The 25,746-nt window shown below is 43.6% G+C and overlaps 9 protein-coding genes across 9 annotated transcripts; 3 read left to right on the top strand and 6 right to left on the bottom strand.

The window, feature by feature from the left end:
* Nucleotides 1–1,073: 1,073 nt before the first annotated feature.
* BYT42DRAFT_563002 (general substrate transporter) lies at nt 1,074–4,153 on the bottom strand. The gene is made up of 13 exons (XM_051567537.1): nt 3,931–4,153; nt 3,818–3,842; nt 3,726–3,729; nt 3,506–3,645; nt 3,276–3,424; nt 3,190–3,215; nt 2,913–3,117; nt 2,564–2,830; nt 2,419–2,480; nt 2,301–2,359; nt 2,000–2,217; nt 1,703–1,922; nt 1,074–1,631 (listed from the first exon to the last, which is right to left on the bottom strand). Exons 1-13 carry the CDS (start codon nt 3,966–3,968, stop codon nt 1,311–1,313), a joined length of 1,734 nt encoding a protein of 577 aa, XP_051425274.1. The 5' UTR covers nt 3,969–4,153; the 3' UTR covers nt 1,074–1,310.
* BYT42DRAFT_562997 (uncharacterized protein) lies at nt 4,062–5,597 on the bottom strand. The gene is made up of 2 exons (XM_051567536.1): nt 5,032–5,597; nt 4,062–4,923 (listed from the first exon to the last, which is right to left on the bottom strand). The coding sequence occupies exons 1-2, from the start codon at nt 5,476–5,478 to the stop codon at nt 4,342–4,344; spliced, it is 1,029 nt and encodes a 342-aa protein (XP_051425273.1). The 5' UTR covers nt 5,479–5,597; the 3' UTR covers nt 4,062–4,341.
* Nucleotides 5,598–6,205: 608 nt separating this feature from the next.
* Nucleotides 6,206–9,103, top strand: BYT42DRAFT_562991 (uncharacterized protein). Its single transcript, XM_051567535.1, has 4 exons — nt 6,206–6,392; nt 6,542–7,820; nt 8,170–8,462; nt 8,533–9,103. The coding sequence occupies exons 1-4, from the start codon at nt 6,374–6,376 to the stop codon at nt 8,688–8,690; spliced, it is 1,749 nt and encodes a 582-aa protein (XP_051425272.1). The 5' UTR covers nt 6,206–6,373; the 3' UTR covers nt 8,691–9,103.
* Nucleotides 9,104–9,663: 560 nt separating this feature from the next.
* On the bottom strand, nt 9,664–10,782 carry BYT42DRAFT_612275 (ras-like protein; the record flags this gene model as incomplete). Its single annotated transcript, XM_051571610.1, has 6 exons — nt 9,664–9,896; nt 9,972–10,165; nt 10,304–10,385; nt 10,480–10,554; nt 10,634–10,662; nt 10,763–10,782. The coding sequence occupies 6 exons, from the start codon at nt 10,780–10,782 to the stop codon at nt 9,664–9,666; spliced, it is 633 nt and encodes a 210-aa protein (XP_051425271.1).
* A 624-nt stretch (nt 10,783–11,406) lies between these two features.
* Nucleotides 11,407–12,898, top strand: BYT42DRAFT_562976 (linker histone H1 and H5 family-domain-containing protein). The gene is made up of 4 exons (XM_051567534.1): nt 11,407–11,535; nt 11,647–11,665; nt 11,849–12,010; nt 12,248–12,898. The coding sequence occupies exons 1-4, from the start codon at nt 11,476–11,478 to the stop codon at nt 12,691–12,693; spliced, it is 687 nt and encodes a 228-aa protein (XP_051425270.1). The 5' UTR covers nt 11,407–11,475; the 3' UTR covers nt 12,694–12,898.
* Nucleotides 12,899–13,185: 287 nt separating this feature from the next.
* BYT42DRAFT_492550 (ribose-5-phosphate isomerase) lies at nt 13,186–14,222 on the bottom strand (the record flags this gene model as incomplete). The annotated part of the gene is made up of 4 exons (XM_051564159.1): nt 13,186–13,497; nt 13,623–13,657; nt 13,773–13,909; nt 13,993–14,222. 4 exons carry the CDS (start codon nt 14,220–14,222, stop codon nt 13,186–13,188), a joined length of 714 nt encoding a protein of 237 aa, XP_051425269.1.
* Nucleotides 14,223–14,789: 567 nt separating this feature from the next.
* BYT42DRAFT_562969 (uncharacterized protein) lies at nt 14,790–17,830 on the bottom strand. Its single transcript, XM_051567533.1, has 3 exons — nt 17,418–17,830; nt 16,844–17,322; nt 14,790–16,674 (listed from the first exon to the last, which is right to left on the bottom strand). Exons 1-3 carry the CDS (start codon nt 17,701–17,703, stop codon nt 14,920–14,922), a joined length of 2,520 nt encoding a protein of 839 aa, XP_051425268.1. The 5' UTR covers nt 17,704–17,830; the 3' UTR covers nt 14,790–14,919.
* BYT42DRAFT_562968 (uncharacterized protein) lies at nt 17,831–20,242 on the top strand. The gene is made up of 6 exons (XM_051567532.1): nt 17,831–18,056; nt 18,865–18,966; nt 19,028–19,182; nt 19,283–19,506; nt 19,593–19,688; nt 19,766–20,242. Exons 1-6 carry the CDS (start codon nt 17,919–17,921, stop codon nt 20,179–20,181), a joined length of 1,131 nt encoding a protein of 376 aa, XP_051425267.1. The 5' UTR covers nt 17,831–17,918; the 3' UTR covers nt 20,182–20,242.
* Nucleotides 20,243–21,567: 1,325 nt separating this feature from the next.
* Nucleotides 21,568–25,512, bottom strand: BYT42DRAFT_562962 (uncharacterized protein). The gene is made up of 8 exons (XM_051567531.1): nt 25,104–25,512; nt 24,808–25,040; nt 24,627–24,735; nt 24,444–24,535; nt 24,188–24,364; nt 23,306–24,110; nt 22,195–23,209; nt 21,568–22,130 (listed from the first exon to the last, which is right to left on the bottom strand). Exons 1-8 carry the CDS (start codon nt 25,453–25,455, stop codon nt 22,007–22,009), a joined length of 2,907 nt encoding a protein of 968 aa, XP_051425266.1. The 5' UTR covers nt 25,456–25,512; the 3' UTR covers nt 21,568–22,006.
* Nucleotides 25,513–25,746: the final 234 nt, after the last annotated feature.

Genomic DNA, 25,746 nt, shown 5'->3' with positions numbered 1-25,746 from the left:
GTCTACAGTGGACGAGCTTCTTTCCGCTGCAGAGGCAGCTGTTGCAGGTGATTTTCACGACGAGGTGGTTGACGATCCATCTGACGACGAAGAGCCGGATTTCGCCACAAATATAAATGACCATCAAGACAAGTACGATTTCCGGAGTTACGAGCAACCTCTGAGGAAAATATCCAAACGAACCTGTATATTTACTCGATGATGGTGCAGCACGGAGCTCCTCGTGAATTGTGCGAGAAAGTAATTGCTCGAATCAATCAATTCACAGAGGGCAAGCTTCCTCCGTTGCTAAGCCAACCCACAACCCTGCAAATCTTTCGGAAGAACTTTCCAGTGCAACCGCAATCCATTGGTGTCTGTCCACGTGGGTGCAAGCTTTACGATAACGCAGACGAAGATTGCAACTGCCGGGGCACCGCGAAAGCTCCATGGGTGTACAAAAAGACGATGCCATTCCTTTCCCTAAAGAGCCTAGCGATGCCAAATGCAAGGAAAGCTGAAGCCAGTGGGGAAGGCAGGTTGCACAGTGATAACTGTCAAAGCTCTTGCCTAATACCGTTCCTCTTATCGCTGGATGTAACTGGTGAAACCCCACACAGGCCCCCATTGCGAAAAATCTTTTGCCAAATGATCGAGTTTTCCTGGGTCATACCCTGAAATTGCTGCACTCAAGGAGCAACTTGATAATTCTGTCGCCTCGGTATAATCCGACCCTCGAATAGTCCCTGGGCTTCCCCTATTTTGCTAGTACAGAAGAAAAAACGTAAATACCGCCTCGTAGTAGACTATCGCAAATTAAATAAAATCACCGGTAAAGACGCGTACCCACTGCCCCGCATTGATGAGTTGCTTGACTCGTCAGGGAAATACCAAAACATTTTCTGCCCTGGACATGCGCTGTGGTTTTCACCAAGTACGGATGGGCTCCGACACTTATTGAGAAGACTGCCTTCACTACGTGTTCTGGAACGATTTGTGTCGCCCTTGCAAAACCGTTCCATGATCTGAGCAAGGACAATGCAAATCCCTGACTGCATCCATTTTATGAAGAAAAAAAAAGAAAGAAAACTCTGGTTGGTAAGAGATGGGATTTTTCTTGAAATTTTATTCACATGTGGACGGCCAGCGTCAAGAACATTAATGAAAAGAAAGTGACATCTAGACGGTTTGTCATGAAAAATATCTACTGGATTGGAAATTATTTTGTACACTGTAATGGGGTTGGTGGAGGGAGGAGTGCCCTATGCTTTTAGAATTCAGTCGATGAAGAATGAGACGGAAAAAAGGCTCAATTTGAATCAGCCACGATATCACGCATCTTGATTTGCGACACTAGATCTCTGTTTGTCTAGACTTTGCCGCAGCGAGGATTCTAAATCCGAGGGATGACGGGGAAGAGTCAGTGATTGAGCGTCGTCACCGCTTTCTCCGTGAATAATGGATGGGGCACGCGACCCCGCATTGGTGCCGGCTGCCGAGCCTGCACGTGCCAAACGCTTCCGCTGCTCTTGGTATCGCACTTGCTCCAAATGAATCAAAGCTTCTGCCGCCGTAGCAGGATGATGAGCCCCGGGCCGCTGATCCAATAACGCCCCGCTAAAAATTAAATTGATCTCTTCCAAAGACCGTCCCTACAAAAATGTCACAAATTCAGTGGATCCGAATAAAAGGGGAAAATCGCCACCAATAAAGGGGACGTTACCTTGGTTTCTGGGTAATAGCGATGGCTGATCCATGCCATGATAAGGCAAATGCAACCAAAGAAAAGGTAGGTTCCCCATAGCATGTAGCGAAGCATGAGTGGTGACACCGCCGTGACCAGCGCGTTCCAGAAGTAGCCAACCGAAGTGGTGATACCCATGGCATTTGCACGAATCAACTGAGGATAGATCTCGGCAGGATACACCCAACCGACCGTGCCCCTATGAGAAACAAACAGTGAGCATACTGCGGAAGGGAGGTAGGGAAGTGATAATTTGTCCGTCTCGAAAATCCATACCAGCTCATGGCAAAAGAGGCAACAAAAATCCCCATAAGCACCAATACGATAATCATAGCCGCTCGATTGGTGATGCCCAAAGTGATGTTGGCAAACGGGCCTTCACCGGCGCCAATGGAAGGATTATAGGCTCCTGAGACTCCCGCCACCGCGATCATGCAAACCCCCATGGCTAACGCACCATAAACAAGAATTTTTCGACGATCCACTCGATCGATCTTGTTAAAAAAAATTCCCGAGGCCATGGTTTAGCACCTATACGACAACGCTCACAATTTTCAAAAGGTCTCTTTCTACTTACAATCATAAATGCAGGAATTGTGCTAATAAAGTTGATGGCGCCCACAATGCCATTGCCAACTAGTGAGCGGCACGATTGAATAAGTAGAATTGATGATAACAGTGGGAAAGTTACTTACTGAGCAGTATGGGCCCGAAGTGTTCAATGCCTGCGGATTCGAGAACATAAGGAAGGTAAAAACTAAGATAAGGTGAGTATTTTTTGAGCCAAATTCCCAAGGCGTTTATTGCCCTCTCAACTCCACCCCCCCCGGGTGGACTTACAGCAACGCATTGATGCCCGATAATTGGTTAAATGTGTGGATGCCGATGCCGAGAACAGTACGTTTTCGATAATTATCAATGCCGACGGTGGAAGTGAGACCGGTAATATTCTTTTTGCCAAATACTTTCTCATAAGACACATCCTGAACCACACTAGTGAATTCCATTTGCACTTCCATATCGCGTTCGTCGCATTGATTGTTGCGTAATCGGCTTAGTATCCGTAATGCTTCATCATGCCGCCCTCGAAAAATGAGCCAACGTGGACTTTTTTTTGGGTTCCAAACCCACATTGTTGCACGGAGTTAGAGATGATGGTTGGCTCCACGGAACGTGTGCCCACGCTTACCTTTCTGGAATGGCAAATAAGCCGATGAGCATGAGTCCAGCAGGAACAATTTGCAATCCTACGGTGACTCGCCATGAGAGTGGCCCGGGTAAATCGTAGGTGCCATAGGAAACCCAGTACGCGATAAAAAAGCCCAGGGTGATCCCGAATTGATACAGCGTAATAAGACGACCTCGATTATGTGCTTGAGCAATCTCACTTTGGTCTGTTTTTAAGAGAAAGTGGCAATAAGTTATTTGGTCAACCCGAAATGGATGATGGCTTTCCTCAAACTCACATAATGGTACGAGCATGCTGAAAATGCTATACCGGAAACGGTCAATACTATTTAGTTTTGTTTCGCCACGTGAAAATTAGACTTACCCTATGGCCAGACCAGTAATGATTCTGCCTGTAATAAGCATTCCCAAAGTAAATCCGGCGACTTGGATGATTCCTCCTACGAGGTCAATGGCAGCAGCAACATAAAACAGCTTCTTACGTCCAATGCCATCTGCAAGAAACCCTGCTACCTAAAGCAATATCAAAAAAGAAGAGGGAGGGGGGATGCGTGTTTCAGCACAGATAATCCACTACTCGTATCAAAATATTACCATGGAAGCCAGAAACGACGCTGCCAGAGCAACTGTCACTGTTACGACAGTAACGGGCCGTTCGGGGGGAGTATCAAACGAGAACTGTTCTCGAAATGCGGGAATCACCAAACATGCCGTCAATGCGCCATTGCCGTAACTAATATACAGTGCGAGATCTTAATGAGTGGTTCGCGCATCAATTACGACAACGAAATAGTCTTACCCATACTAAATGGAGCATAGCAACGTGGCGAAGGAAAGAAAAGCGCGATTTTAGCTAAAGGAAAAAAGATCCACACATCGTAGTTTGAAAATGAGCTATACGATTACCATGAATCCTCCAAGCGATACGAAACTGACGATGAACAAAAAAAGAATGAGCATTTGGATTGAAACGGTTGGTTTGTTTCCGGTGGAGGTTTTTTTTTTTAATTTTTTTTTACCTGGATATAAGGTAGATTCTGACTCGGTATAAGAGCATTCCCAATAGACACTGGGCGGTGGACGGCTAATGTAGGTTGGAAGGAGGAATCGAAACTAGTTGCACGTACTGAATGAAAAAAAAAAAAAAGATGGACGAACGAAAATAGATAGAACCTTTGACCAATGCCCCGCATGGAAGACGGGAAGGAAAAAAAAGGAAAAAAAAAAAATGCTCCATTTCCAATTCAAAGTCACTGAAAAAATTCATGCAGCCTTAGGGTAGGGGTTACAAAATTTCTCTGCCGTTGGTGTCGATCTTTGTTGTATTTTGGGATGACGGACTATGTTATAAAATGTTGGACAAGTATTCATTAAAAAGACCTGCTTCAGTGAAACCAATCCCAGCCATGTTTATATAAACGATCCATTAACTATATTAAAAATGAGTTACGATGGTAACATATCGTGGTTCTGAATTTTTTTACCTTGAGGCGTAATTTCGCATCCGAGTGAATTTTATATCGATCTTGTAAAAGCCATTCGGGTGGGGATTCAATGAGTTGGTCGGTTTGATGTTCTAATTGTTCCAGTGGCGCTGCTTGTTGTGGAGTGGGATCGGTGGTCATCCAATCTTCCATGGTGTCAAGGTAACTCCACAGTTGTTCACCGGCATGCGTGACCATGGTGCACATGGCTTCCACGTCGACCGGTCGGTCAGCCGCCACACACAGCACGAGCAAACTTTCCACATCCCCCGTTACCAACGCTTCACGCAGACATTCGTCAAAGGTACCGTCCAAATTCGATTCAAGGTAAAGACTCGTCACTTCAAATAACGCTCCAAAAAATTGAGCAAATCTTAACCGCGTTTCCCGCCAAGCCAACAATTCAGCGTCCAGACCCGGACCATTCAACATTTCAACCCCTCTTGCACAGTGGCTACGCCACACACTAGTAAAATCTCTCGGCAAAAATGGTGCCAAGGGGTATTTGGTACTTCGCCTCCGGTATTTCTAAAAATAAAACAAAAACAACAAGCATTAATTGTGCAACCTTCCTGGTTTTTTGGGTCAGGACTACAATAATAGAAACGCTCGAAACCGAGGTTCGTCAACACTTACGGGATCATGAAGGACACGAATGGAGGAAGTGTGAAGGTAGATGTGACGTATTTCAAGACAAAGAGAAGCATAATCGTGTTCCAGTGTGGATCGCAAATCCGGTGACAGTACTCTTCGCAACACAAGATGGTGCAAAGTATCCAGTAGGTCCGTAAAAGTGTTTCGGTGCTCATATTTGGGACGTTTTTCAACAAGAGTTGTTATGAAGTGCAGCAACTGGGTCGCCATGGCTTTTCGGGTTTCATCTTTGTGTCGTTCCGTGGGAGTCAATGATTCGAACAACCGCAGTAACGATGCAATCTTGTAATGAAAGCGGTAGTGGCGATGAAGGTAATGCCGGACTAGTGGAGCCAAGAAATCGAAATGAAGAAGGGTATCAAGGTCGTCATAAGTTAACCCGTGAAAAACACACCATAAAAGTTCGGGAGGGAGTTGGTCGAGTAGCATAAGAATCAAAAAAACAAAGCAATAAAATGAAGCGGCTCCAGAAAATCTTTCACTTGTCAGGGAGCTTTTTGAAGCCAAGCCGAAAAAAAAAAGCAACAGCCAAGAAAAATACACCTGTTTTTGGTTGGATGTAACGTCATCGAACAGTGAAAAAAAAAAAAAGGATTTGTTTCTGTGCAACCTTGTCAAGCCTCAAATGACTATTGTATTGATGAGAAGGGAAGCGGGTATGAGTCCATTTCGGCTTTATTTTACTTTGGCTATGCGTGGATTTTTCGAGCTTTGGTTCTTTTTTAATTTTCGCTCCGCTGTTGAGCTTGCACAGGACGAGGTAAGTTGGCTGAGATTTAATTGGTTCGATCACGGTGACACGCGCATGGAAATGAAATTTTGCGAAAATGTTGTTTCCCCCTTGAAGGAAAGTGCGGATTTTTGGCGCATCGCAAAATGCCAATGATGTTGAATAGACTTGAAAGCTTTTTTTGGCTGATGTCATTGCTGGGAAAAAATGCCCAACGAAACAGAAAAGAGCATTAGCGGGGTAATGTTGATCCGACTAGACTGTATAAAGACAAGTATCGTGCTTAAAAAGATCTGCGATGTGTGACATGCGTATGCTTTCAAAAAAAAAAAAAAAAAAAAAAATCATATGTGTCACGCGGCTGTATAAAAAAATTACAGAGAGACAGACAGTACACAAGCAAACTACGATTAGAGACAATCCGGTTGACGTTGTTGCCAAAAAAAGGATTCTATCTTTTTTTTTCGGTTATAATTTTCCACTCTTCTTTTTTCTCTTTCCGTTGCTTTCTCTTTATTATTTTGGTTTTCTTCTTGTCTTTGTTCTTGTACATCGTGGAGTGACTCATGTCCTTTTCTTTTCATTTGTCTTACCATGATGGCCCGATCCGAAGGTAAAGAAAAAAGCGCTCTTTCATATTATTCATCATCTATCGTTGGCAAATCTGCGGCAACGAAGATGCCTTTAATTTATCAATCCTAATCATCGTACTTTCTGCTTTACCCCCTAACTAACCATGGTTTTATATATATATGAAAAAAGTTCTTCATCAGCTCCCTTGTGTTCTTTTGCTCTATTTATCGTTGGAGCATTGTATCGGTTTCTTTCAAGGTGCTGAAATGGATATGAACAAATTCTTACGAATGACAGAACCGCAAGATTTTGCCAATATTGGGATACGCGAACCTCGTGAATGTGATCGACTTTCTCTTTGTGTTCAATCATTACGTACTCACCTCGCCCAGAATGGATACGATCACTTTATTTCCTCGTTCATTTCTTCCTCCAGTTCCTCTTACTATTCCGTCATCGATAGTAGTCCCAGTAACTCAAGGCCGTCTTCTTCAACATGCCCTTCCACCCTCAGTACCCCCAGCGATGTCACTCCCTCGGATATTGATTGGTGCATGGATGAAGAAGCCCACCGACAAGCCGTCTGTCGAGCCATTGATGCCTTTGATCGATACATGGCGTCATCCACATCGCCGGTAGTAACGCAACCGGTAACAGTGACTACCGAACCGAAAGCGAATCGGCAATCGATGGTATCGTTTGATTTGCCATCTGACGACATTGTCAGTAGCGAGTCGAAATCCAAACCTTGTTCTAGTCCTGTTCTTTCTATTCCTTCTGAGAATACTGCTAGTGCGGCTACCGTTATGACAACTGTCAGTAGTAAACCCATGATTATGATGACTACAGTCGCCGAAGAAGGCGAAGAGGGAGGCATGCTGGATATGTCTTCTGAAAACCCTCCACCTTACCTTTCACCCTCCCCGGCTCCACTGACACAACAACAGCAACAACAACAACAAACACAACAGCAGCAGCAATCACCCCCGCCACTCCCACCGCAGCAGCAACAACAACAACAAGGTACGTTACTGTCACGGATCGGTAAACCTGGGACCGTGATCCCTCGGCCTCGGAAGTTGAATCTACGGATACCCCGACCATTGTCGATGCCAATTCATATTATGATGGATTCTCTTCATGACGATGATGAGAATGATCAGAGTGAACTAGCAAGCCATCGCAATTCCATGGCCACAGCCACAACCGTGACCCCCGCCACTAATCCAAATACAACCATCCCACTTCGTGCTCGACCCGTCAGTTATGCCGCGCCGGAACCACCTGACTATCACGAAATGGCGCTCATTAAGCGTTGGGAAAAATGTCGTTCCTGTATTTTGCCGCGAGAAGAAGAAGGTCGGGAGGAACTTCCCCCTTATCAATGTACAGTGTATAAAATGGGTCATGTGTATATCAAACGGGAGATGGACTCTCCCGGACTCAAAACTCGATGGCGTCGTTGGAGGTATGTGTCATGCTTTTTTTTTTCTTTTTTATTCCAACCAGAGGATTCTTTTTCAACATTCGAACTTTAAAAAAAAATTTACTACCTTTGATTACAAGTTGCATCATCCTTTTTTTTTTCCTATTCTTTTAGCTGTGATGATGATCACATTACAATAAGCAGTTCAATGAAGCATTTTTGCTTCACTGTTTACTTTTCTTTTTTATTCTCTTTTTATTCTATTCCCCTTCCCTGCCTTTCCTTTCGCCCCCCCCCGCCTTTCAACGCGAAACCAAAATATGAAAAACACATTACGTTTATTTATTTTTCAAGGCCAGGTAGCTAACAGTTGATTGTATTTTTTAATTAGAAAACTTTATGTGGAACTTTGGGGGACGATCCTGCGGATCTATCGGACAGCTCCTAATGAAGCCAACAACAACCGACGTTTGTCTTCCCGATTTCCATTCCATTTCCGATGGAATCGTTATTACTATACTCCATTAATGACGATTTCTTTGGCTGGGGCGGAAGCGATTCGAGCGTACGATTACACCAAGCGGCCAAACTCGTTACGACTAATCACGGCTCACGGACCTCAGTTATTGTTACGACTGAATACGGGAGTGGAGATGATTTCATGGGTTGAACATTTGCAAGCAGGTTAGCATTTTCATTTCGGATAGCTTCGGTGAGGCATCCTGTAACACCGGTGGAGACTAACTCTTTTTAGCGATCAATATTTCGTTGGACCTTGAATATCGTCCGATGCCCAAGTTTATTACACTACCAGGGCGGGGTGTTACGGCCCATCTCACCGATGCTCGATCCATTCAAATCGAACGAGCACGACAACAACGACAACGCGAACAACGCGAAATGCTTATTTGAATTATCCTCTTTTTTTTTCTTCGCTCTTTATATTTTATTGTATTATACCGGTTGGCTCAATATCGTTTTACGTTCTCTTAGTACTTTCTTTCTCCTGGGCGTCTTTATGGTTCTTGGTCCGTTTTTTATTTTGATAATGCTTTTATTTTATTTTTTAGTTTTTGACTCCTCAACAGTAGCAATGTTTTATGAACTTGTACTTGTTTTTTTTTAATCGAGTATGTTTTGTTTGATCTGACAAGTGAGGAGAATTTTCGAATGCCAAGCATCATAACAAAACTGCGCCCGTGATACCAATGTGTAAAAAACATAATTGCTGACCACGGTAATTGGTCACCTTGCAAAAAATCCTCAACATTGTAAATTACGCATAAACATCTCTGCCGACAACGAATAAAAAAAAACAATGCCCCTCTTTCTTGTCTTTTTTTTTTTCATTCGCGATTACGTCATGCACCAGTTGTCAAATGCGAAGAATTCAAAATGCCTTTGAATTAAAAGAACAAGAGAAATTTCATGATGTCAAGATGTCTTCATAATGATGATGGTGCCCAATAAATTATGTTTTCTTTTTACGAGTGGGAAGCCATGAGTTTCAAAGGATCTCAATGAACCAATATTTTTTGTTTCCAAAGCATAATGTATGGATAAATAAATGATTCATTTTGTTTTGTGTTTTTTTCTTTTAAAAAAAAGATGCATGAATGCGTGCTGTTGTATGCAAAGTGGGGGGGGGGTTGAAGTTGGGTATGGATGGGTATGGGTAGTATGTGTAGGATGAGGTTACTTGGGTTGCTGCGGTTATGACCGATGATCATGGCAGATGTATAGAACTATCTTGGATTGGATACATTCAATCTGCGGTCATGCAGCATTGTGTAAAAAAGAGAAAAAGATCGATCAGCATCCGATTCTACTTAAGCCAAAAATAGAGAGAGCAAAGATTTTTTACCGTAGTCCATGTCAAATCTTGTCACATGAGTAAGCAACAATTTCGTGACGTACAATAGCCTTCTTTCACCACGTCCTTTTCCACAAGATTGTTCTGTTGCGCTAACCGTTGGGCGGTTTCCATTGTTTGCTGCTGTCGATTGTGTTCTCGAATGTCGCGTACCACCTGATAAAAAGCTTCATCCACGTTGTATCGTTGCTTGGCCGATGTTTCAATCCAAGGACACCCAAATAACTGAGCAAGATCCCGTCCCTCTGAAAAAAAAAAGAAAAGACGAACATGAAAAAAAAACATTACAGCGAAAAAAAAAAAAAAGAACAAACTCGTACCTTGAGAAGATAATTGACGTTCAGATTCCAGATCGGATTTATTGGCGACCAATACCATGGGAAAAGAACGACGATCTTTGACGCGTTGGATTTGTTGATGGTATTCTCGAATTTCCTCGAATGAAACACGGGAGGTGATGGAATAAACCAATAAAAACCCTTCACCATTTTTCATGTACTGTTCTCGCATCGCACTATTATGATGGAGGTTATTTAACGTTACTCATTTTCCTTTTTTTTGTTTCTTTTTTATTTGGCTGATACATGTTGTCCTCGTCATCATCATCACCATTATTGTGAACCATTGCTGCTGTCAAGGTTCGTTGTCGTACCTGTATTCTTCTTGTCCAGCCGTATCTAATACATCTAGCAGAGCCGATTCATCATCAATGATACACTGTTTCCGATAAGAATCTAAAGGGAAAAAATGCCAACGTTATATTCTTCTTTGAACTTTCTGAAAATGGATTGGAAATCAGTAAGGGCGAAAGACCGAAAATATCCATACCTTCAATGGTTGGATCGTACTCTTGAACGAATTGCGATTGTACAAATTGTGAGGTCAATGCCGATTTACCCACACCTGAACAAAGTGACAAGAAGTACTCGTTAGTTTGTTAGTCTTTCTCTATCTGACGTGAGGAGGAGTGGGGGCAACTTACCACCACCGCCTACGACAACGAGCTTGTATCTATGATACACAGGTTCCAATTAGAACGAAAAATGGTGTGCTTTACCGTTGCCGGTCATGGTAAGTGGGGGGTTTTTTTTTATTGATTGACTTCACTTACTCTCGGACAAATGCAGGCATGGAGCAACCAAGGATAAGGCTTTAGTGGAAAAAGAAAAAGAGGAAAAAAATAAGAAAGCAGAAGAGATAACAAAACGATGACACCGTCAAACTAGAAAATAAAGCATCCCCTTTACCCACCCCTGATAATTCGCTTTCTGTATCTAGTTGGGATTGGTGGACTTTTGGATAATAAAGAAAATCTTAATTTTTTTTTCACAAGTCAAAGGAGCCCTGGACGAAGAGGGAGCCCATTCAAACACACAAGGAAAAAAAAAGTGTTGCGGAGAAAATCCTGGTTTGGGGTTATCTTGGGAGAAAAAAAATCATATCCCATTCAAAACCAGGGCTTTCCATTCTTTTTGAGACCCATTTTGAACGAGGAGACACTTTTCAAATCCCATCATTTCAACCTTTTTTTATTTAGGGGCTCATGTGGCCGGAAAAGAAGAAACAATTCACGTCGATCGTGACCTCATGAAAAGGCAAGAAAAGATTCAAAAACATCGGATGCAAGTTTTTCGGTCAAGCGCGCGTTCTGATTGGTCGATTCATTTGAATTCCCCCATTCCTCCAAAAAAAAAAAATCAATTTAAAAAAATGTGCCTTATAAAATGCGTGCCCATTTTACAGATCGCAGATTTCTCTTTTCTTCTTCTTTTTTTTTTCTTTTCTCTGCACAAACAAATACATTTGTTCTCATTGTTTATTATTATGGCCACCACCACCAAATCCAAGACTACCTCTTCTGCCAAGAAGGCCGATCATCCTACCGTAAGTGCTTTTTTTTCACCACCCAACCCAAGCTTCAATTTGTCACACTCACTCATTCATACGCTTTTATACCTTTGTCGTGTTTCCTTTTTTTTTCTTGACTTTCCCTAGTACGAGGCTATGATCAAAGGTAAACTATTCCCACCATTCATTTTCTATTCAATCAGAACGAGCTTGAAAGCAGAGACCGGAAGAAAAAAAAAAAGGAACTTGTGATGGAAAGATCATGGGCGCGTCCGGTTTTTTTTTTCTTACGCGCCTAATGATGATATCATTGTTACTCACCTTGTCTTTTTTTTCTTTCTCGTTTCAGCTGCCATTCTCGCTCTCAAGGAACGCAAGGGTAGCTCCAGACCCGCTATCAAAAAGTACATCTTGGCCAACTACAACGTCAACGCCGGTGCTCACTTTGACACTCAAATCGCTGCTGCCATCAAACGCGGTGCCGCCAAAGAAATCTTTGCTTTGCCCAAAGGTAAAAAATTTCACTTCAATTTTTTTTTCTTTTTTTTTGGACCTTGATCGCTGGAGGAAAAAAAAAAGAGCGCTGGCAGCAGAAAAAAAAGGACAAAGCGGAGAAAAAAAATAATGGCATTGGCCATGGACGCGCGCGCTGGATTTTCCGATCCTTTGAAATTTTTTTTCTGGTGTCTTTTTTATTTGATTTTGATTATTTGCTTATCTAATGCAATGATGACATGGTGAAATTTAGGTGTTTCTGGCAGTGTGAAATTGGTCAAGCCTGAAAAGAAATCCGCGGCTGAAAAGGATGCCACTAAGAAGAGCACCGCAGCTCCCAAGGCCAAGAAGCCTACCGCCAAGAAGGCTGCTGCTCCCAAGAAGGCCGCATCCACAAAGAAGGCTACCACCACCACTACCACCAAAAAGGCCGCTCCCGCTAAGAAGGCTACCTCCACCGCTACCAAGAAAGCACCTGCAAAGAAGCCTGCAGCAGCCACCAAAGCCAAGAAGGCCGATACAACTGCTTCCACCACCAAGAAATCGACCACCCCCAGAAAGCCTCCGACCAAACGCGCCGCTCCCACCAAGCGTGCTTCCCCCACCAAGAAATCAGTCACAGAAAAGGCTGGCGTGAAAGCACCAAAGAAGGCCGCCCCCAAGAAGGCTGCCCCTAAGAAGCGCACCACCAAGGCATAAACATATCCGTATATAGTCGTTTTCATTGCGTTCTTTCTTTCCTTTTATTTCCTTTTCTCTCTCTCTTCTATTCTGTTTATCGACAAAGAGAAAGGTTGATCTTCTCATTTCTTGTACAGTCTTTTTTTTAATTCTCTTTTTTTTTTCAACCTCATAAAATTTTTTTTTCTTCCCTCGTGTGCAAAAAAAAAAAGATAAAATTTGGGCATTGGGCGTGTCCGGCAGGAAAAAACTAGCGCGTTTCGTGCGGAGCGTTAAATTTAAAAGCGTGATTTTTTTTCTTACTTTTTTTTTTTATTTTTACAAAATGAGACGTTACGCGAACGAGAAAAAAAAAATTCGCGCTGGGATGAATTTTTTTTAGAAATGCAGCCTTTTTTTTTATATCTGATGAAAAAAAAAAAAAAAAGAAGTCGTGGGGGACACATGAATGAGAAGAGGGGAAAAAAAACCTTTCTTTTTGTAACCAAGTCGAGGTTTCTTTTAAAGGAGTTATGCTTTCAAAACATCCACACTGCCGTCGGCTTCACCAAAGAAAGCCACTTCAGCCATGTTACAGAATAAGCCCACTTCGTAGACACCAGTCAACAGTTTGATTTCCTTCAACAGAGAAGCAGGATCTTCAATGGGTCCGAAATGAGCATCAATGACAAAGTTACCGTTATCCGTTACCACGGGGCCAGCCTTGTTCACGGCCATACGCAAGGCCACTTCTTGTGGTTGCAGTGACAGTTTGTTCAATAACGAGTTGATCACCGATTGATACGTCAAAGGCACCACTTCAATAGGTACTCCCTTCAACCACTACACAGACATAACAACGTCAATATCACTGTCGTCGCAGTTTCGTCGTCTCTTCGAATTTTTTTTTCTTCTTTGAAGGGCCCACCGCCACGATGCTTCAATAAGCTTTTAACATTCAAACTCACCTGGGTGCCGAGGATCTTTGACTTTTTACGGTAGTCTGTGAAAATAACGAGTTTCAGCATACGCTCTCTTTTGTCTCTCTCTTCTCTTCTCTTTTGCTCCTTTTTAGTCTTGCCCGTTGTTCCCGGTCCCGACCCTTGCGCGCACGTTACCAGCGACAATGACAAATTTCTTGGCGGCTTCGGCAACCACCTTTTCTTGAAATTGGCAGGCTCCGCCGCCCTTGATAGCGTTGAGTTGACTATCGACTTCATCCGCACCGTCAATCGTCACATCAATGACAGGATATCTGTCAAAAAGAGAAGTCAATGGATTTGATTTTTTTTTTGGCGACGTCTGTGTAAATGGAGATACAAAAAAAAAGAAACCTACTGTTCCACACTTCCCAGCGTCAAACCGCCTTCGATAATGAGCAATTTACTTTGGAAACTCGTAGGAATATATACAAGATGCTTCAATTCGGGTCGTTCCAGGATACGCTGAACAACATAGACCACAGTTGAACCTGAGCCAATACCGATCACTTTATGTTCGGGCTTGATGTATTCATCTACAGCTCGGTAGGCCGCCAAACGCTTTCCTTCTTCCACGGGATTTGACATGATTAAAAAAAAACGTAAACGTTTATGCTGGCAAGAAGAGTAAGGAATAAAAAAAATAAAAAGAAAGTGGTAGAAAACTGGGAACGGTCGCTTTTTGGGGGTTTGAAAAGGCAAGGATGAGCAGTCACCTCGACTTACTCATCCATTCGAGCATGGCTTTTGCAGGAAGAACCCGGAGAGCAAAAAAAAAAAAAAATTTAAAACTATTAAATTGTATTGCAGAGAGCATACCTAGTCGCTTTGCGGTTCACTGAGCATTCCTATGGTCGGGTTCAAGAAGCTGCTTTAGCTCTAGATTCAATCAGTTGGTTGGTAATAAGCTGAAGTATCCATCGTTTTTGTACGACAGTAACCATGCATTGATATGTACACATACCCATGTTTCCCATCTTATCACTTGTTGTATCTATCTTGATTTTCCCGCGTGGGAGACTCCATTCGGTTTGGCCAATTCCTGAATTCTTCCGCATTCGTCGGCTTCACGTGCAAACGCTGTTTATTGGCCCATAGAAAAGTCTCCGATAAGATCGGGAACACGTCATTTTCCGAAGCATTGTGAAAAAGTAACAGTCAGTGTGCCAATGTATTATTGTATCAAGAAAAAGAGTGCAAGTGGAATAAAAAGAAGAAAGAAAGAAAAATTACAAAGAAAAAGAAAAAAAAAAAGAGCGACATTCTGTTTTTGGGATTGATAAATTTATGCTACATGGTTGGATTTGGTTAACCAGTCAAGATTGACAGGGCTCTTTTCCCGTCGGGCCAAATCCAGGACACCTTGGACAATGACGGGCGATAATTTCAGATCAGGAGCTTGTTCCTTGATCACCTCCAGTACGTCTAATATTAAAGACACGTCCTGTGAATCCAGCAAAGATCCCATGTACATATTCATCATTTGAACGTCGCCAGTGTTGTAAGGAGCCGACGGGAACGGTACCACGGGAGATAATTCACGTACAGGAATAGGAATTTTGCCTGAACGTTCAAACCGTTCCATGGTGTATCGGTTAAAGATGGTCTGAATCTCCTCTCGGTCGGCCTTGTTCACCGCAGCATGCGTCATCACACACACCCAGATGCCTTGATTGTAAGGTACTTGCTTCTGCTTCATTTCATCCAACAACTTGCCAGCGTCCGACTGCAACCCTTCAATGGCGCTGCACGCACGTACCAACGGTAGGTAGTATTCAGCTGTGTCCAATTTCGGTCGCTGGTCGTAACGTCGAACCAGTCCCGGTTCGCGCATCGCCGTCATAATCTGCTTGGCTTCCGACGGCAGTTGAGCGGCCACCGCACAATCGAGCATGGCACAATACGTATTCCATGTGATTTTTTCTTTGCGATGTTCACGAGCCAGCTCGTTCTTGATCACGGCCAACGCGTAGTTGGCTTGCTGACTGTCCAGGGAAGCCAAAGCAAAAACGTGACGATACAATTCCAAATCACGACGCATACCCGACAATTTGATCAGTCGCCATCGATTCCACATGGCTTTGTATTGACCCGAGGCCCCGAGACACGTCAACAACGTCTTGATGGACATGCGTGTGTGACGAATTTGCGCTTTGAGCATGATCTTTTCGATTTCGAATAGTCGAGGATCCAAGGGAAGGTGAGCGGGCGAAGGTGGTAACATCGACGCCAACAGGAAATAGTCAAAGGGATAGCGGTTATACCGGTGAGGGATACAAGCCAGGAACAATAGATGGAAGATGTTTTGCGTGCTGATATCGTATCCGTGCTTTTGCATCTCGTCCATCACTTGCAGCGATTTCTCCAATCGTTCGTTGTGGTTGGACGAGTACTCACGCGTGGTGGCGTATCCACGTAATAGGGTCTCGTAAATCCAAGCGTCCGGTTTAAGGCCGTGAGCAGGCATGAACTTGTCGATAATGTCGCGTGCTTTGGACATGGGGAAGTTTTGAGGATCAATACGGTTGGCCAGTCTCAAATAATCCACGGCAATGGTGCATTGGACGACATCCCAATGCTGTCTATTCTCGGTCAAGGCCGCCCACGATTCATGCAATGCATCCAAACGGGGATTGTGGCCTGTCTTTAGAGGCAACCCCCGAACCCCGCGTGATTTGGCCAGTGAATTATGCAACTGTTCCAAAGCGACTTTGTGCGCCATCATCGGCATGGTGTCTTGCTTGTAATCAGGGAACAATTGTTGGCATTGACGAATATACTTGCTCGTCGTACGGATGTCACCGCGATAGGCACAATTTTCAATGAGCTTTTCCCAGAATTCCTGTGGTAAGGCCGTCGTCGTTTGCTCGAGACTGTCCATAAGGGTTTCCCCCTTGGAAGTGGATCCGCAAGCCGCGTAAGCGAGAATGGCACTCCTTTTCAACGACGTCATATCAAGTGAATCGGTCAGGAACTGATGATGCATGATTTTGTCCATCCACATATCAAGATTATGCGCCTGATGCAGAATTCCATACGACTATAAAAATAAACCACCAAAAACAAAGAAAACTATTAGCTTACACAAACCAAGATAAGATAAAAAAAAAACCAAGCCCCTCCCCTTCCCCCAATTTTTTTTTCCTTTTTTCTTTTTCTACTCTTTTTTCACAGCATGATGCAGAAATTTTTGTTTTTCTCCACTTTACCCTGAACAGCAATTCCCATGCCAACTGATCGGTGACGAGGGTCATTTCAAACGTTGACAAAAATGAGGTCACCAATGCCTGCAAATCCTCCCGTCGGTGCATCGAACTCAAACGGAATCCTAATTTGAATAAATCTTTCCACACATCCAAATTATGGCGTATGTCCGTCGGCAGCGGGGATGTTTTGGTATCGTAGAACCATCGCGCCACCGTCGCACTTGCATCTACATCCAAATCGGGCGAATTCACTACTTGCAATAATTTATGATACGTTTCCGGTGTGGTCAACTGCTGTTCCTGGGCTTTCTTGACAAGATTGACGGCTAATCGAGCATTGTTGGTTCCTTTGAATGCATCCAAAGCTTCGTAAACGGCATGTTTCGAGGTCAGTACATCCAAGGAAGGATTCACACGACTAAAGTTGGGTGAATTCGGCACAGCGGTGCTTAGCGCCCTTTGTGTCAAAGGCATATGCTTGGCTGAACAATTGACCCAAAAAAAAAAAAAAAAAAAAAAAAAGTCAGGTCATACGATGCCGGGAAAACTCTATTGTAGAAGCAACTCATTTTGTTACCTTCCAACATGAGCCATGGTTTATTGATGGATTGATGCGCAATGGCGGAAGAGGCTCGTGGCCTGATTATGGCATGGGTTGCTTTCCAGGCTCTGAACATAGAAAAGCGGCTTTCCTTATAGTGTAAAGAAACAGTAACGACGTAAACTGTGTGCCGCTGCAAGTTTGCTTCTAACCGTCCAATGACGTTGAAAAAACGGGTAAACACCCTCGTGACCGCAAATTTTTTAAACTCGCAATGAGGGTGCTGAATAATGTGACTCGGCAAAAATTCAAGCTCTGACATTGGGTGGTGTCCAATTATGGAACTAGAACAATGACGCACACAAACCCTTTTTTGGAAGGGACCGACGTGCAGAATATAAAATGTTCAAACTTTTGCCGCTAGGTGGTTTTTTTCATCATTGTTATTTCCTTTAACCCCTTCTCCACAGACACACACACACTCTATTACATACATTCTCTTTACAAACCAATATCTCTTTTTCTTGTCTTATTATTATGGTACAAATATTTAACGAAGGTTGCAAAACCCTATACGTCGGACATCTCGACGCTCGAGTCACCGACACCATGTTGGAACAAATCTTCTCCATGATTTCACCAGTCGATCACGTTAAAATTGTCAAAGATCCCAAAGTAAGCTTTCTACCTCTTCTCTTTTTTGGGAAACTTGCAGTACAGTGGACTATATTTTTTCTACATTGTCTCTCTGCTGAGCTCTGGTGGATTTTTTTTTCCTCTTCTCTTTTTTTTTTCTTATTGCTGCGCTTTCACCATTTTGTTTGATGGGTGAAGGGATTCCCTTTTTTTTCCCTTTTATGCAGTCGATCCTTTGGGTTTTTCTTTTATCCACATTTTTTTTCTATCTTTACATGCTTTTTTATTCTACAAATGTGCAGCGCAGAAAAAAAACAAGGAGGTAAAAGGAGAATGGGGGGTTTTGGTGAATTGCAGTAAGCAGTGTGCTGTGATACGGAGTGAAATTGGGGGAGAAACCATGAGAGTCGAGGGCACCAAAATAGGGGGGACCTTGATGGAAGGAGATTTTTTTAACAGTTTTTCTGTGGATCATGCCAAGTGTTGCCATGCCAAGGATTATTCCCCATCCTACTTTTGGTGTATGCTTTTTGTTTATTTTTGGGGGTGGGGGCTCTTGGATTCTTGATCTTCTTTATGCTAGTCTTGGTCACACACATCATGTTGTTTTGGTCATTGTTTGGAAACGATCCATTGGCCAATCAAGTGGGTGATTAGATTAGATTTTTTTTTTATTACATATTTTTTCCTCTCTTTCGTTTCGTCCGCCCCATTTCCCATTTACCTTGGCACTAATGAGCTGACATTGTTCGGAGTGTGGAGTTGTGGAGTGTTAATTTGACCTGAAACAGTGAACTGATGGTACCTTTTTTTTCCTTTTCCCTTTTTTTTACTGGCTCCCTTTTAGGCTTCCGAAGATGACCTGAATTATGGACTGGTCGAGTTTTGCGAACATCAAGGTGCGGAACAGGCCCTCCATGCGATGGGTGGAAGAATCATTTTTGGTCAGGTAAATGGCTGAGTTTCAAGCTTATTTTTGGGTTAATCTAACACAAACGATCATGAAACAGGAAATCAGTGTAAAATGGGAAACCCAGGGTTCCACAACCCCCACTGCTCAAAAAGAAGATACCAGTCGGCATTACCGTATCCTCGTAGGCGATTTGAGTCCAGATGTCAATGACGAAGAACTGAGCAAAGCATTTGCTCCATTTCCAAGCATGTCGTACGTATCTTATTTCGTTGAAGAGCATGAACAACGACTAGCTTGTGCACCATGCATACACAAAAAAATATTCACACACACGTTTTTTTCGCCCTTTTAGTGACGCACGAGTGATGTGGGATCAAACCACTGGAAAATCAAGAGGTTTTGGTTACGTGGCTTTCCGTGATAAAGCCGAAGCCGAAGAAGCCATGGATATCATGGATGGCGAATACTTGGGTTCCGGCGCTGTCAAATGCAACTGGGCAAATCAAAAGAACGTCAGTCCCAGCGTTTCCACCACCACATCCGCTGCTCACATCACCAAGACCGAAAAAATGCAAGGTAAATTTTTTTGATTTGATGTCACGCAACCCCACGGGCATGCGATTCTTTGGATTTGGTAACTAAGACGTTTTTTTTTCCATTAGTTGCATCGGCCAATATGTCGTATGAAGACATCTTTGCACAGACTCCTCCTTACAATACCACCATCTTCATTGGTAATCTTCCGCAAGAAATCACACGTAAGTAGCCAGATGGGTGACACCAGCCGAACCTCGGAACTAAATGTAAACTTTTTTTTTTGATTTTTTTTTTACAGCCCAAGATATCGCTCCCTACTTTCAACAATACGGTTTCGTGTCCGACATTCGATTACAGAACGATAAAGGTGTTGCCTTTGTGAAACTGGATACACACGCGAATGCGGCAACGGCTATTTTCGCACTGCAGGGTTTCAATATCGGTGGCAAGGCTGTCAAACTATCGTGGGGCAAAGATCGGCCAAATCACACATCCGAACCCACGGCGCCTCCTCCTTTAAATTACTACGCTCCTGGATATCGAAACAACGGATGGTTTCAACCGATCACTGGAACTTACGATATGCACACCATGCGACCTCCTGCCCCCGTAGCCGGTACACCCAGCATGTCCGGTGGTGAAGAAGGTGGAGGCATTCACGGTTGGAATCAGTACTATCACACCTACTACAGTGCCGGTCATCAAAGCATTTGACTGTAAAAAAAAAAAAAAAAAAAAAAAAAAGGAAAAAAGCAAAAGACCCAGAAAAAAAAAACGTATTCTATTGTGTGTACTTTTCCCTTCTGATGCCCCTCTTTGAAATCCAATGTCATTATCATCCTCTTTATCCCGAATTGGGCAATTTCCCCTACTCTCACCTCATCATTCTATTTCGTTTTTTAACTCTATACACACCAATTCACAGTCTACCTTTGATCACGCCCAATTAATTTTCTCCCTTTTTGATTGTCTTTTTTTTTTTTCCACTGTATACATTCACGCACGCACTTTTTCCACACACGCATATCGCCCCCCACTTTCATCCATGTTCGAACACACACAATATACATAAAAATCACACGCGCACGACCACCCTCCACCAAAACTGTGTACAAATACCCAAAAACATTGTAAACTTCCGAATGGCTGAAATTGAATGTTTGGCTTTTTTTTTTTTTTTTTCGTCAAAATAAAAGAAATTGATGTAGCCATTTAGGCAAATATTGATAGAATCGTTGTGATCCAATGAAAACAAGACAAGATGTTGGGAAAATAAACAGGTTTAGTGTCCGATGAATTGCTTTTCTAAACAGCCGTCGACCCAATTGTACCACTGGAAAGTTCATCTTTACCAGAACCAGCTTGTGATGCCTGAGAAAAAAAAAAGGAAGTGGGGAAACCGTTTGGTGATGTTATCAATGCTAGGGCGGACAATGAAGCGGATGCCATTGAATTTTTTGGCGTCAAATTGACAGGGGGTCATCGTCACTGCCAAGCCGGTTATGCACAGTGATAATAGCTAGCATGTTTTCCATTAAAACAACGGCAATAAAGAAATGATGCAATACTTCATCACCAATGATATGCCGATCTGATAAATTGCATGAAAAACTCTCAATCATCATAAGCAGCTCAAGTCATATGACTTTTTTTTTTGATTAACTGACTTTGGGGCCACCCGTTCAGACACTGTCTTTATCAGCATACCTTCGCGCATGGTCCATCAGTAAAAAAACCTTTTTGATGCATGAGAATCACTAACAAAAGACTTTGCGCGCACGTCGAGCGATGGAATCGGTGTGAATTCAAGTGTTGTTGTTGTTGTTGCAACAGAGAAAATCTAAAAATAAAACGCGTACTAAAATGGCTGGCCTTTGGATGGAAACTTCTTTAGAATGAGGTTATAACCATACTTGACGGTAACGCATGTGTGATGTTCCCCGGATTTTTTTTTCTTGACCTTTTTTGGACCGGCGTTTTCGGCGACATGGCATGAAAACGATGATTGGCAGAACACAAAAAAAAAGCCTGTCTTGGCTGTATCACAAAAGGTAGATCCCAAAAGAAACACACACCCATCGTTTTACTACATTATAACATTTTTTGGCTATCTGATCTTGGCGCAACACGCACTTCATGCCGTGTACCCAAGCAAAATCAGTATTTTTCTTACCAAATCGACAAGCTATTTCTTCGCATATTTACATCATGTAACATAAAGTAAGCCGCAACTCCCAACGCCGTGATACACATTTGCAAAGTCTCGTTGTCCATAGCGAGTTACGTACATGGAGACGCCATTCATTTGCAAGACCACACCACCATGGCCCAGTGGTCGGGATCTCAGTATACTCGATCCAAATTTAATTTGCTGATAGGATGTTGCTGCTGAACCAAGAAAAAAAAATGGTTCGGATATATTGTATTATTTTTGCAATAGCTAATGGGAGATGATGAATGATTTTGCTTGGCCTGTGACTTTCAAGTCATGTATGGCACAGGAATTAGACACAGTATTGTGGAAGAGTAATTAGTTTTTCTAGACTTTGTAATTGATGGTTTTCCTCCTTCTAAATCGTTCTTTGGGTTCTGATTCGACCTCTTTGGCACCTCCCTCTTCGTCCAATGTCGGATCACAATCCACACATACAAACGCTTCGTTTCTAAATAAAAAGCCCCAAGGAGATGAGTACCTTGCCGAGAAATAAAATTAAGCAATAGACCTACTTGGAAGGGTAGTTTTTGATAGGCGGATCGGGACATCCACAGTGTAACTTGCGACGACAAGCGGAACATTCGATAAATACGCGCGGATCCCAAAACTTACCACGACCGGTGTATCCGGCCGGACGCATGTGCTCCGTTTCGCTGATATGCTTCATGTCTTCGGGTGACAGATGCAATCGATCAAGCACTTCTTGCGGCAGTTCGTGATGGCCACACTCTGTACATACCAGGTTGGGATCGTTATACCACTGTGGACCATTGAAAACATGCGTGTGCCAGGTAACCTTGGTGATCTTGGTCTCTGATTTCGGTGGGCCTTGATGTGACTCTTTCGATGGGGGTCCGGGCAACATTTGTTTCTTGTGAGTGGTAGTTTTGGTGATTGCTTGTTTCTCTGTCTTTCGCTTCTTTGCCGCCGGAACTTTGTCTTGTACTGCGCTCTTAAGAGCGTGATTGTCTGACGATAAAATCGACGCGTTAGATACGCTATTGACATGATTGCTCTTTTCGGAAGAAGTGGATTCGGAGAGTAGGGTGGGATATACAATGGGGGTTGGGGATGGCTTGGTTCGGGATCGACCTGTCACGAATAATTTGGCAATGGGGGAAGAAAAGAGTCTTGAAATCGGGGAAGAACGTGCCGGCGCAGGCGATGCCGAAGCCGATGTGGATGGTAGCGAGACTGGCAACCGAGTCTTGTCGGGATTATGCGAGTGGCTCGGCGCAAACGATTCATCTTGTGATTCCGATGCAGACGCGTAGGGAGAACTGGACTCGTGTGAGGCATGATCGTCAGGTGACACGCTTCGCCGCGAGGACCCTGAAGCATCGCGTTTGGACGGCACCACCACAGCTGCAGTTTCATCATCATCATCGTCATCAAGTTCAATGGTTTGTGACATTTGCGCGTCATGGTACGTTGGCTCGCTTTCCGGCAACGTGGCACTGTCGGCTTCCGAGTGCCCATCAGAAAGAATTTCAATTGGGGATTGCCCTCGTGGATTAAACACGGATGCTAACCAACGTTTGGTGAATTCCATGGCGATGTTTCCCCCAACAACGAATAGTGAAAAATAGAAATAAAATTAAATAGAAAAAAGAATTTTTTTACCTGCTGATGTACTCGTTTGCGTGTTTTCGGCAATTTCTTCTATGGGTGCAGCGGGCGTTGGTGGAGAATCGGCGATTTGTGCCATGCTTTGAATGAGTCCCAAGTCGGCATCGGATGTTTCGGGCTTCACGGTTGACAACGCGACGCTCTTGAGGGGCGATCGTTTGATCTGCTTCAACAAAATCTGATACGATATTTCGCGCATCTGTTTGCGTATATCCATATTCACCCGACTCATCAGTTGTCTAGAGGCGTAGACGGCCTTGATTTGCTTTTGGAGTTCTTTCACGCGCTTCGTCAACGCATTACGATCCCCGTCTTCTTCCCCGGAGGCCACGCGTTGTCGAAATACCACCAAACTTTCCATGACCTCTTGCCACTCCTCCATCACTTTCAATCGTCGTTTCCGAACCTCATCTTGCAAGGTGATCGTGAATTCCTGGAACGTGGACCCCAGAAGCGCCGCCGACGCTTCCTTGGGAATTTCGGAGAATGCCTCGTAAAATGCAGTAAGACACAATTCTTTGCCATCATTCACGCCTTCATGCGTCTGTAAAAAGTGGTCCCGTTGTAAAATCCACACATCATATGGGCTGATACGTTTCCGTCGACCTTTCAACGGCTTTTCTTTGCGGCAATCATGCGTCCCACACCGGATCACGTTGGCATAGGGAAACGCGAGCACCCAGATATACGAATACCTTAAACCACACGTCACGTGAAACATGGTATCGCAATCCATGGACGTGCACTTGATACAAGCACCATACTGTGCTCGCACTTCATCGTCACATAAAGAGCACCGCTATAGATATAAAGTCAGGACCCCAACCCTTCACTATTGGAAAAAAGCCGATCGGTTGGAAGAAAACCGTAACTTACCGAGTCCCAATTCGCCGCCGGATAGCCATGGAGAGTGATGCCACTTAATGATTTCTGGTCTCGTATTGTCGCACAAGGCAACCACGTCGCGCAGCTAACATGGACCCATTCCATACCACAAAAAGGCTCCTCGAGTTTGCAAAACGCACCATACGTAAATGGACAAAGAGCGCATACCTATCATCCCACGTCAAGAGGTGACATGATGCCATGTTAATAATCCCTGACAGAACCTGGATTTTGGGCAATCACTTACGACAGGTGTCATTCCGTCATTACGTTTCGCCTTGCAACGCTGACAGTACCATGGTTCGTCGTCCGCCGGTAAAGGATGAACCGCATAACAGTCTAGCGATGATAAATAAAAAAGCGATAAGGTTGAATTAAACACCACAGAACGATCGTCGTTTTCCCTCCCAATTTCTCTTTTCTTTTTTACTTTGATGCACAATCACTTCGCAAGCCGGATCGTCGCAGTAAACAAAGCAATTATCATCATCGCACGTGTCCTTGTAGCAAATGCAGCAAATTTCTGGGTCGTTGAATTTCTGTGCGTAAATATGTATAAAGAAAGTGAGTCAGGATGATGATATCGTGTATCTCTCTGTGAGTGTGCGTACCCATTTTTTCAACCATTCCTTTTTTTCTTCGGGTCGTTCCGGCAAGTCACTGATAGGATCGTCATTGTTACTGTCGCTGTCTGTTTCGTTGTCACTTGAAAATTCGGATGCAGAGTCGTGATCGGAAAGGTGATGGACTTTGGAAATTGATGTTATGGATGGGGTTGAAGGGTGTGCAATGTTTGTCAGCGATCTGGCCGATGGTTGTGGCGATCCATCTTCCTGCACATTGCCTGGGAAACAGCATTAGCGTCTAATAGTCACAAATGAATGGAATAAAGCCTAATTGAGCCTACCGGGATCAGAAGCAGGCACTGGGTACAAAGTAACAGACCCATTCGCTTCATGCCCACTGGCCACCGAAGCAGCCAGAGGCACCGACGACCTGGTGGCAAACGAACTCGATGACTGATCCGAAGGGACGTCCATGGAAGGTACAGGTGTCAACATGGCACGGTGAGAAAGAGGGCGCAACCGTAAAGATGATTCGGACTGAAACATTGGCGACGTGTTGTCAATGGTTGGTGTAACGGGAATAGAGTACATGACAAAATTATGTGGCCCTGGCATGGAATGGTGAGGCAATTTTGGCGCGATTCTGGTATACGGTCTGCCGGGTGCACTCGACAAAGGATCGAACACAAACATATGAAAGAAAAAAAAAGCAGTATACTTCACAATAAAAAAAAAGGGACCCTTTTTTGGCCTTTTTGGATAAAGCAAAACCACTGCAGAGTGACTGCTGATATTGTTCATTAACCGTTTTTTGCATCAATGAATTCCACAGTGAGTAATTATGCTTGAATGACTTGTTACTCATTCATTTATGATTTTCTCATTTGCTAGTAAGCCATTCCCTCTCCCCCCCCCCTCCCCACCCCATTTTCAGGCTGTTGCTGGAAGAAATATTCTATGAGAAAACAAATTCATCAATGATTC

Source organism: Radiomyces spectabilis (assembly GCF_025331425.1).
Source record: "Radiomyces spectabilis strain NRRL 2753 chromosome Unknown BYT42scaffold_4, whole genome shotgun sequence".
Taxonomy (NCBI): Eukaryota; Fungi; Mucoromycota; class Mucoromycetes; order Mucorales; family Radiomycetaceae; genus Radiomyces; species Radiomyces spectabilis.
Note: the sequence above shows the minus strand (reverse complement) of the source record. Positions and strands in the feature narration are given on the sequence as shown.

What these genes read in the sequence shown, in the direction of transcription:
- BYT42DRAFT_562997 (XM_051567536.1), bottom strand. Translation starts at nt 5,478, where the DNA reads ATGCTACTCGACCAACTCCCTCCCGAACTTTTATGGTGTGTTTTTCAC. An exon ending in TTCGTGTCCTTCATGATCCC is followed by an intron (nt 4,924 to 5,031) that starts GTAAGTGTTGAC and finishes TTTTATTTTTAG; the next exon opens with AAATACCGGAGGCGAAGTAC.
- BYT42DRAFT_562969 (XM_051567533.1), bottom strand. Translation starts at nt 17,703, where the DNA reads ATGTCAGAGCTTGAATTTTTGCCGAGTCACATTATTCAGCACCCTCAT. An exon ending in ACCATGGCTCATGTTGGAAG is followed by an intron (nt 17,323 to 17,417) that starts GTAACAAAATGA and finishes TCAATTGTTCAG; the next exon opens with CCAAGCATATGCCTTTGACA. An exon ending in CATGGGAATTGCTGTTCAGG is followed by an intron (nt 16,675 to 16,843) that starts GTAAAGTGGAGA and finishes TTATTTTTATAG; the next exon opens with TCGTATGGAATTCTGCATCA.
- BYT42DRAFT_562968 (XM_051567532.1), top strand. Translation starts at nt 17,919, where the DNA reads ATGGTACAAATATTTAACGAAGGTTGCAAAACCCTATACGTCGGACAT. An exon ending in GAAGAATCATTTTTGGTCAG is followed by an intron (nt 18,967 to 19,027) that starts GTAAATGGCTGA and finishes ATCATGAAACAG; the next exon opens with GAAATCAGTGTAAAATGGGA. An exon ending in GCTCCATTTCCAAGCATGTC is followed by an intron (nt 19,183 to 19,282) that starts GTACGTATCTTA and finishes TCGCCCTTTTAG; the next exon opens with TGACGCACGAGTGATGTGGG.
- BYT42DRAFT_562962 (XM_051567531.1), bottom strand. Translation starts at nt 25,455, where the DNA reads ATGTTTGTGTTCGATCCTTTGTCGAGTGCACCCGGCAGACCGTATACC. An exon ending in AGTGCCTGCTTCTGATCCCG is followed by an intron (nt 25,041 to 25,103) that starts GTAGGCTCAATT and finishes GCTGTTTCCCAG; the next exon opens with GCAATGTGCAGGAAGATGGA. An exon ending in CGGCGGCGAATTGGGACTCG is followed by an intron (nt 24,111 to 24,187) that starts GTAAGTTACGGT and finishes TTATATCTATAG; the next exon opens with CGGTGCTCTTTATGTGACGA.
- BYT42DRAFT_562991 (XM_051567535.1), top strand. An exon ending in ACTCGATGGCGTCGTTGGAG is followed by an intron (nt 7,821 to 8,169) that starts GTATGTGTCATG and finishes TTTTTTAATTAG; the next exon opens with AAAACTTTATGTGGAACTTT. An exon ending in GGTTGAACATTTGCAAGCAG is followed by an intron (nt 8,463 to 8,532) that starts GTTAGCATTTTC and finishes AACTCTTTTTAG; the next exon opens with CGATCAATATTTCGTTGGAC.
- BYT42DRAFT_563002 (XM_051567537.1), bottom strand. Translation starts at nt 3,968, where the DNA reads ATGCTCTTATACCGAGTCAGAATCTACCTTATATCCAG. An exon ending in TTATTTGCCATTCCAGAAAG is followed by an intron (nt 2,831 to 2,912) that starts GTAAGCGTGGGC and finishes CCCAAAAAAAAG; the next exon opens with TCCACGTTGGCTCATTTTTC. An exon ending in GCCTCTTTTGCCATGAGCTG is followed by an intron (nt 1,923 to 1,999) that starts GTATGGATTTTC and finishes TGTTTCTCATAG; the next exon opens with GGGCACGGTCGGTTGGGTGT.
- BYT42DRAFT_562976 (XM_051567534.1), top strand. Translation starts at nt 11,476, where the DNA reads ATGGCCACCACCACCAAATCCAAGACTACCTCTTCTGCCAAGAAGGCC. An exon ending in AATCTTTGCTTTGCCCAAAG is followed by an intron (nt 12,011 to 12,247) that starts GTAAAAAATTTC and finishes GGTGAAATTTAG; the next exon opens with GTGTTTCTGGCAGTGTGAAA.